General features: G+C 35.8%; 1 protein-coding gene across 2 annotated transcripts; it reads left to right on the plus strand.

Moving 5' to 3' along the window:
• Positions 1-193: 193 nt before the first annotated feature.
• On the plus strand, positions 194-8,853 carry LOC106153753 (uncharacterized). Of its 2 annotated transcripts, XM_013527849.2 has the most exons (10): positions 194-380; positions 611-1,543; positions 1,683-1,902; positions 2,414-2,553; positions 2,899-3,079; positions 3,888-4,035; positions 5,339-5,406; positions 5,871-6,013; positions 6,471-6,515; positions 7,173-8,853. In XM_013527849.2, exons 2-10 carry the CDS (start codon positions 656-658, stop codon positions 7,260-7,262), a joined length of 1,923 nt encoding a protein of 640 aa, XP_013383303.2. In that variant the 5' UTR covers positions 194-380; positions 611-655; the 3' UTR covers positions 7,263-8,853. The 2 variants fall into 2 exon arrangements, with proteins under 2 accessions (XP_013383303.2, XP_013383304.2); XM_013527850.2 differs by lacking the exon at positions 6,471-6,515.
• Positions 8,854-9,263: the final 410 nt, after the last annotated feature.

Here is a 9,263-nt window from a genome sequence, read left to right on the forward strand (position 1 = left end):
CCTGCAAAAAGTAGTTCTCCATGGGGAATTGCTATTTTGTACTCTTTCATACAAGATGATCAAATAACGTAGTATATGCGGGATAATCGGTTAAAAATCTATAAAATTATAACTTATTGCGGAACGATGCAAAACAAAAATTATATTAATCAGCTGATTTCTTTGTTTGGATGTTAAATCCTTTCGCCACGAATGATCAAACTTCGCGAGAAATTACGCGATTTCTTACAGCGAGGTGGTGAAAACACGTGGTGGTGCAATAGGGAAAATATTTTGCGACTGAAGTGGTTATTTCCTTTGAGCAAGACAGTTATCCCGAAGGGCACATATTACGTTTGAAATATAAGAATTGCTGTTAATTGTCATTATAAAAAGCATTGGTAAGTTCTAGTAAGTAAATGAATGTCTGCATGCAACATATTTGTTTTCATTGATGCAGTAATTCTAAATGCAGTATTTCCACCATAACGTTACACTTAATTTTAATTGTATGTTGCCATTTGGTTTAAACGTAACAGTGTATTTGAGTATACTAATGGTTAGGTGTTTTACTGGTTATAGTTCGTAAAAGAAAAACATAACCCTATGTTAAAAATATAATATTTTTCAGGTCAGTACGCCATCTCCTGACAAGTGAATGCTAACAGTGTGAAAAATGGAACTGAAAGGTATTGTGACAGTAGCAGTTCCAGCAATGGCTACAGTGCTAGTGGTAGGCTTACTTTGGTATACATCTAGAAAGAAACATAAAGATGAAGAGAACAAGGACAAAGAGGAAGTGGGACAGGTTTCTGTACCAAAAAAAGTCTGTCCGGAAGAAAAAGATGAGAATGATCTGAAGATAGATACAAAAATTGATGCCCATGAAGAGAGTAATATGGTGGAAGAAAACAGCAGTGTGTGCTTGCCTCTGAAAGTTAGTCTCTCTCCAAACAGTAACTTGGAAACATCTGCAGTTTGTCAGTCAAGTCCGACACTACCAGTGTCTGGAGAACCAGAGAATGAATTTGATACTCCTGAAGTAGCTACGTGTAATTCTATTTCTGAAAGTGTTTTGACGAAAGGTGGCTCTCCAGTGCCTGTGAATGAAGAAGTCCACTCTCAGACCATGGAGAGTGCCCTGGAAAGGTCTCCATCTAAATCCATCAAACTGAGGCACAATGAGTTGGGCTGTGACACAGTAGATGGTGGGATGTCTGGTGTAAATGGTGAGGCAAGCAGTCATGAATCTGGGCATAGCGAACATTCAGACACAAGTGGATGTGTGGGTGCCTCATCTGAAGTTCAAATCAGAGAAGAAGAGTTTGACAGCAGTGCTAATGGTGGAGGCATGAATGGGTTGAATGCAAATAATCAAATTGAGAAAGACTCCCACACAAGCAATGGGGTGATGTCATCAGGTGTAGGCAACTCTTGTGACTTAGAGGAAGGTCATTTGACCAATGGGCAGTTGGCGTCTGGAGACAAAACCTGTGTTGAAGAAAAGGCACCAGAACATAATGTCACTGGACATGGAGATGGGAATACTCACATTAACACAGAGGTGCTTAGGTTGCATATTATTTTTCACATTTAACCACTTATTAGGTAGCATTTGGTCATTTCCTAAACAGAATATTGTTTAAATAAAAAGAAGACAGGGTATTACTGATTGGAGAATTTATGTTGCACTTTATTTTCAGAGGAATGGTGATAGCAGAAAAGATAACAGTCCAAGAGAAAATAAAAAGCATGACCCTCATGACATAATTCGCTATGAATTTGAATTCCCCTCGGAACTCTGTGGTCGCCTGATTGGAAAACATGGCAGCACCATAACTGCAATCAAAACAAAATCAGACACTGAGATATCTTTAAGTCGTCAGTCCTACAATGAAACTTTTCAGATTTGTGCAATAGAAGGTAAATATGGCCGAATTATTATTTTGATATGGTAGTCTTATATGTACAGTACTATTAATTTGTATTTTGGTGTTTTGTACTATTTCTTTGCTATTTTAGCATATTAAAAGGTACTTATGAAGCAAGCATCGGTGGAGCGTGGATTCTTAGTAACACATAAACCACTTCTACTAATTTCTTCTACGACTGAAATATATTCGACATGCCAAGGGATAAACTGAATAGATCACTTGATCAGCCATAAAAGAGCTTTAGACTGCTCCTTTCTTTAAATTTTTGGTCGTAAATTTAACCTACTTTTGTGACCTACTTTTCTGCCCCATTGACATACAGCATAGAATGCTAGCAGAAAAATCCATTCAAGCATCATTTTCGGGTAAAATTAAACAATGTCTTTTGGTAATTCTCTTTGTTATACTACTTGAAACTAAATGCTGGCATTTTGTTGGTTTTTGTGACAAAAAATTGACTTTGTATGCATCTTTAAGTTCATCACGACTTTATATTACAGGTACCAAAGACAATGTAGATTATGCACTGAAACTGATTCGGAGAAAATTTCCCAAAAATCAGTTTCCAAATGTTGATCTGCGGCAGTTATCCACACATGTCCAAGAAGCTAGTCCAGTCTTAGCACCAGAAATGATGCAGGTACATACTTAATTGATGCTGTTTTTCTTTCAGATGAATTGTTGTTTTTAAAATTAAGTCTCATGCATCATGCTTATGGCTAGGGTGTGGAGTTATGACAGTTTATTTGGCAGTTAGGTGCTCTGTTAATGCAGTATTGTCATTGATACGTGAAGTTTTACATCTCACACTCATAATTTGCATATCTTGGGAATATTGATATCGAATAGAATCAATTTACTTTGTAAGGTGCATAAATAGACCTTGTTTGAGGAATTTGAAGAAACTGAATGTCATACACTGGTGGGCTTTCAACTTCATCATTTCACAATTTTTTTCAGTTTTATATCTTCTGTTTGTTTTCAGTTGACCCTGCCAGAAGGGGTGATGGTAGATGTCATAGTTTCAAGTATCGTAAATGCTAGTCACATTTTTGTCCAGCAACCTACCCACCCCACTTATCCTTCCTTGGAAAGATTAAACCAGTTCATGATCATGTGCTATCAGCATGATGGAATTGTTCCTCAACTACCTAGGCCTATAGAAGGTTTGTACATTTTCACGTTGTTGATGTATATAACATTTCAACAAATTTCAAATAGGATTCTGGTGTAACAAAGGCATTTAAGTATATACTTTCTGAAGACTAAACACATTTTAACCAGGGAGGCATGGCATTTACACCCTTTGTCAACGTTGTTGAGGTAGTCTTGTAATCAAAGCCCTTTGATGAAGGGATGAAACATGCATCATAGGTAAAGTCACTCAAGACTTATAAGAAAAAAAACCAATTCTTTTTTTTAACATATTCAAAATTTCTAAAGGTATGTCTTAGAGTGCATTCCCAGAGATTTTGATCGATCCAGAGATTGAGATTTAGATCGACCTAACTCCCTGGGGGTTCACGCTAAATTGCAGTCAGCCGAGAGCGCACCATAGTTAATTACCCCCTTACAGTTTTTAGTAGGCGGGACAGACGCTTAAGCCGGCTAAGCTGACAGTAATCTAGTGAGACTCCCCACAGGGATAGATCGATCTAAAATCTATGGGAATGGAGTCTTAAGTTTGAAATAAATTTAGTAAGAGTGAAGCCTATGAAAAACAAATTATTCCAAATGGTGCCTATTGTTCATGACATTTCTGACAGATATAGTGATACAGTGATGTCATCTGGTCTAGGATCCAGGAAAAATATCTGGTTGAAGCATTAATTTCATATCAAACTGTATTTAAATTCAACACAAACCAATACGGTGATATAGTGATCCATGAAAGTTAATGTTTTCTTTTCTATACTTGATAGTCAAGATTTCCCTTGTAAAATTGTTGAAAATTTTCATTTGATTTGTTTGCAGTTGGTGTTATCTGTGCTGCTCCAATGATGGATGGTTGGTATAGGGCTCAGGTGGTCAGTGTTCAGGATGAGACCGATGAGTGTGATATCAAGTATGTGGACTATGGAGGATATGCCAGGATACAGGCGTGTGCATTGAAGCAGATCAGGTAGCCATTATACAGCATGCCAGTGTTCGAAATTAACTTTTTTGCTAGGAGGCAACTACTTGCTCCCTGATCTGAAAGTTGGAGGCAACTTGGACTCACCTAGAGGCAAACTTTAATTAGATAATAGTTCAGCCCTAGCATCAAGTTAATGATCACTACTGGTCTGCGTGAGGCCCATGAGGCAAGATAGTTGGCCTCCTTGCCCTCTCTCTGGACAGTCAACCACCACCTGTTAACTGCAGGTTTAGGGTCATATTCTCTCAGGGCTTGAGGCCCAGCTATTTTCACTCTCATTAATGTGTCCAAAGTTGGGGTTGCCAAATTGCAACACCCGTCGTTCATAATCCTTTTCATGGTAGAAAACCCCCTCTCACAGCATGCAGTTGACAGTGGGTATTTAAGTCTCTACCAAGAAGATCACCTTCAAAATTGAATCAAACTCGGTACTTTTCTTTGGCTAACTCTAAGGTAATTTTATGTGAACAAGTACCTCAAAATTACTTCACAGAGAAAGTCCAATTTTACAATGTAGCAATCTTATGTTCACTTGAAATTACCTTAGAGTTAGCCAACGAAAACGCGGCAAGTTACTGACTGCGGGTGCATTGTAGATTTTCACATTGTATTTCAATATGGACAGTCGGTCATCTGGCTGGATTAAACGTGATTAAAAACTAATAAAAAGACCACAGGTAATTACAAAAGCATTTTATTTCAACAGCTTTAGCATAGATGAACAAGGCAATGTAAAAAACTGTTAGAAAAGTGAAAGTTACAGGGGGGGGGTATACTACAAAAGTACCGAATAAACGAAGCACGAGGATAAACCCTCAATAAATCTTCTCTACTTCTATGCGCGGATGTAACATAAACATTAGTCAGGTCATTTGCATATTCGTAGTGCACATGCGCCTCAAACAGTTGCGATTATATAGGTCACATAACTATGTTTAGAACTTCGGAAAACCAACATTTCATGGAGTAAACAAGTGGGAGGCAAGTAAAACATCGATCGCTGGTAAACTTTTAATAACTTTATTTTCAGTCTCCAAAATTTCTCGGAGGCAACTTTTTGCCACCGGCTTTCAGACCAGGGGGCAACTTGGTTAAACTAGGAGGCAAAACTGCCTCTTGCCACCGTTAATTTCGAACGCTGCATGCCTCTGCCTTATTTCTGGAAGGTCCATTTTTTCTTTTTTTCCTACAAATGTAACAAATTAATGACACAACTAAGGGGACAGAACATGGAAATTTCAAACAATCAAAATGTGATTGTTATTGATTTATCATATTATGTTCTTAGGAGTGACTTCATGACTTTACCATTTCAAGCCTGTGAAGCATATTTAGCTAATATAACACCATTGGAAGGTATGTACTGGTGACCCTGTTTGTTTAGTTGTATTAGTTAAAGGCAGCATAAGTTTAGGATTAGTTTGTAATTTATTGTTAAACTAGTCGACTTGTGCTGAGGCAGCTCTATTCTCATTATTAGTAAATTGATTAGTTAATTGATGACCATCTATTTGATTCTAAGTCAGCCCATTTCTGACATATCCTTGTAATTTTATTAAAATATGCCCATGACCTTTTGAGTTGGTCTGTTAATAAACAAACCCATTAAGGCAAAAACGTAATCTTGACAGAGATAATTGGAAAGTTACTTGTGAGAAAATTGTTCCTGCTTGCATAAAGTACTCTAGAAAGTACAAGTAAAATATTACTGATGACAGTAATTTTTCATTTTGATTGATATGAAAGAGAAAGATATGCAATTTATAATGAAAATTATTCTTTTCACACATTTCTAATTGGAAGTTTTATCTTCTGTTAAGGCGAGGAGAGTTACTCCCTGGAAGCTAGTGCTGTGCTAGAAGAGGTGTCACAGGGACGTATGTTGCAGCTCCAGACTCTCTCAGCAGCAGCAGATGGCATACCATATGTGCAATTGTACACACAAGGTGCACAAGGAACATTGGTAAGCTCATAAAGTAAAAAAAACCGTCAAAATGTGAATTGTTTATTTCATTTGTATTATTTGAAAAATAATTCGAATGGATTTTCAAATATTGGGCACCTTGGAAAATTTTGACTTAAATAAGTTGGTATTCTGATTCCTGATGAAATGCTCTTTAGCTTCCTCTTAATGGTGTTAGGGTAGGTGCGGTGGGGGGGGGGGGAGGGGGGGGGGACCTTTTTCAGAATTTTCTTTAAAATACTTATCTTTAAAAGTGCTGGCTAACAATACAAAGCTTATAGTTTTCTTCTATAAATCCCTAGCATGAAAGTATAACTGTCTTTTATACTTACTGTGTTTTTGGTTATTTCTGTCATTTAGTTAAAGGCTTTTATTATAATTATTATTATTGCTTTCCACATGCCATAATTTGCATGGCCTTCTTTGCCTTTTCTCATAGTTGTACTTTACTCCTTAGTTTACAGCACAAAATGGAGAACCAGTATGGCCTCCACAATCTGAAGTGAGTAAAAATGTATTTTATCTTACTCGAGGTGCTGGAGGGTTTGAATTCACTAAGTTGCCTATATTGCTGGTGCAGTCTCTGTTGCATTGATTTTCTTTTGCAAAGGTTTGCATATAGCTGGACAACTGAAACATCAGTTACCATGGTAGTTCATGTTTTTGTTTCAGGTGGCAAATGTTATTTTCACATTTAACAGGCAGTGTAAATGACAGAAAATTATCTGTGTACTTGAAGTTCTTTTATCCATACATTCCATATTTACTATTTTCATTTTAAATTGCAAATATATATCTATCTATATATATTTTGCAAATGTCAGTTGATCATCTGCCAGATTGCCTTGTAGATATTCATTTCTGTCAGCTGCCAGTTCACTTGTCCAGTTTTCTTAAGCAAATTAGTGTTAATGTCTTCCCAGTGAACAAAAAAAAAAAGAAAAAAAAAAACAGTAAAATAAATAATGTGAATAAATGTGCTTCTTGCCTGCAATATTTTCCTTTTCTAATAATTTGACTGGGTTTTGTATCTGATTATTAATTTGGTCTCATTTGTTTTATGAGTGTTGCTTGTGGTGTGGATTGTGTTTTCACAAATAAAATTGTGTTATTTAAGGCAAAGTTTGTATGGTGTTCATTTTCCTTTCATTATTTCCAGCCTATCCTAATAAACCGTGACCTTGTGGATCGAGGAGTAGTACGATGGGTTGAAAACCAAGAAAATGCCCAACTTGCTGTGAAGGACTAATATGAAGAGGTGGAGTTGGAATACACTTTGTCAACACTGTCTTAAACACACTGTAAAGGTTTTGTGTGGACTTCAGACAGATTGAGTTATGACATTAACATGAAAAATGGGAATTTTACCTAAAAAGTGTGTTGTTTATTAATCCTTTCAGATATCTCTGTGAGCTTGGATTTAAAATGTTGGGATTGTTGCAGTGCTAGATGCAGTGGCATGAATGTTGAAGATAGATTATAGTTGTAGTTACAAGGACATGGCATGTATCATTGTGTTTATATCTTATGAAATGGTGGGGGCACAGTGTACATATCTTTGTATGTTTCTTTTTGTTTTTGTTAATAGTGTCCGAGACGTACTACTGCCACAATATGAAAAAAAATCCTATAGACATAATACGGAGGTTTACAGAATTGCCTGCAATTTGTTGATCCTAGTTGATGCTGCCAAGTTGTTTACAAATCTCAATATTTGAACATAATAATTGATGAAAATTTCAGTTTGCTACCACAGGCAATTTTAAGCAAGCATGGTCCTTCATAGTTACTTTAATACAGCAGATACTACTTATGACATTGTTATCACACAGAAATCATTTTCTCAGTACCATGCCTTGTAATGTTATAAAACCCTTGTTGCCAAAAGTTATATAGTGTTACTGTACTATATTAATCTGCATTTAAATTGATCTGTTGCTGTTGTGTTTGTCAATCTATATATATATATATATATGTACTTTGCTTCCTTTTAAGAAATCTCGCTCTCATATGTTTTTCTTACCCTGTAGTGTTCAGCTGTTAATGGTCTTCTGCTATATTCTGTGTATTCCTATGCAATGCATTTGTTTTGGACTTAAGTTTTCAGTGCCAATAGACACCATTTGTTTAGATTGCCATACTCCTAATTACCGTATTAAAAACTCGCTGTCTCCACACACTTGTTAAATGGTCTTGGGGGGAATGTGGACCTCCATGTTAATTTGCAGTCACATGGTAGCCCACCACAACGATTTTATACTTAGTTTCTTGGAAAGTTGCATGCCACAATACTTGGCATAATAATATCGTTTGGGATTATGTGTGAAATAATAATCAGCAGGAAGTTGCAGGTTTTTTATATCTTATGTTAAAAGGGGAAAAATGGAAAGAAACTTGTAAAATATTCTTTAAAGAATTGCCAGAATTGAGTGAATATGACAAAATTGCCTGTTTAAAAAGATTTACATAATTTTTTCTCCAAATTTTGGTACATTTTAATTGTGATGTGAAGAAAAAAGGGTGCTTACTTGTGACTTTTGCAGACTTCCAAGTAGTTTCCAAAGAATAATTTATCTAGTACAGCATTTTTGGCAAAAAGAGAATAACACTGAACAAGTAAAGAATTGTTTTAAGAGGTTTCAGTTACTGAAAAAAAAGGGAATGAAGTCTACATTTTAAATATGTAGTAATATTTCAGTTTTGTTGTGTAGTTTAAATTAAGCTTGGTTATTATGTAATTTTTTTAGAATCTTGAAATATTTCTCTAGTTTTTGTGAATATGTACTGGATTACTTTTATGTAGTAACCTTGTGTATGGAAATAAATTTATTTGAATAGAATTATCTTAAGAAGACTTGTTTTATATTTAACTTGAAAAGCCCTCAGAGCGCAAACCTTCATCAAGGACTTAACCTGTAAGAAATTGTAGGCTGGTTAGAAACATTTTCAAGAAGGATGTCAATATATAAAAACTACAAAATTGCTTTCAATCCAATGCAGCAAGTGATACATTGCATGTATGATGTAAAAAGGTAATTATTACAACTCGCAAAGCTTTAATGTAAAATGTCTTCATACGTGATGGTTGATGCAATTTGCCTAACTTTGAGGCAGTAAACGGCATGTGATGTGATGATGCAATAGGTCAGGTCACAATTTACAAGTAACCTCTATGATATGTACCATTAAAATAAACCAATACATAATTATTACTGCTTGTGTAGCTTCGATGCAGCAAGTTTGTTAGTGG

Source organism: Lingula anatina, chromosome 1 (genome assembly GCF_051362555.1).
Source record: "Lingula anatina isolate TDL-2025a chromosome 1, LinAna3.0, whole genome shotgun sequence".
NCBI classification, from domain to species: domain Eukaryota; kingdom Metazoa; phylum Brachiopoda; class Lingulata; order Lingulida; family Lingulidae; genus Lingula; species Lingula anatina.

Excerpts from the sequence above, each read along its gene's own strand:
- LOC106153753 (XM_013527849.2), top strand. The coding sequence starts at position 656 with ATGGAACTGAAAGGTATTGTGACAGTAGCAGTTCCAGCAATGGCTACA. Across the intron at positions 4,036-5,338 it reads TGTGCATTGAAGCAGATCAG|GAGTGACTTCATGACTTTAC; the intron begins GTAGCCATTATA and ends TTATGTTCTTAG. Across the intron at positions 5,407-5,870 it reads TAATATAACACCATTGGAAG|GCGAGGAGAGTTACTCCCTG; the intron begins GTATGTACTGGT and ends TCTTCTGTTAAG.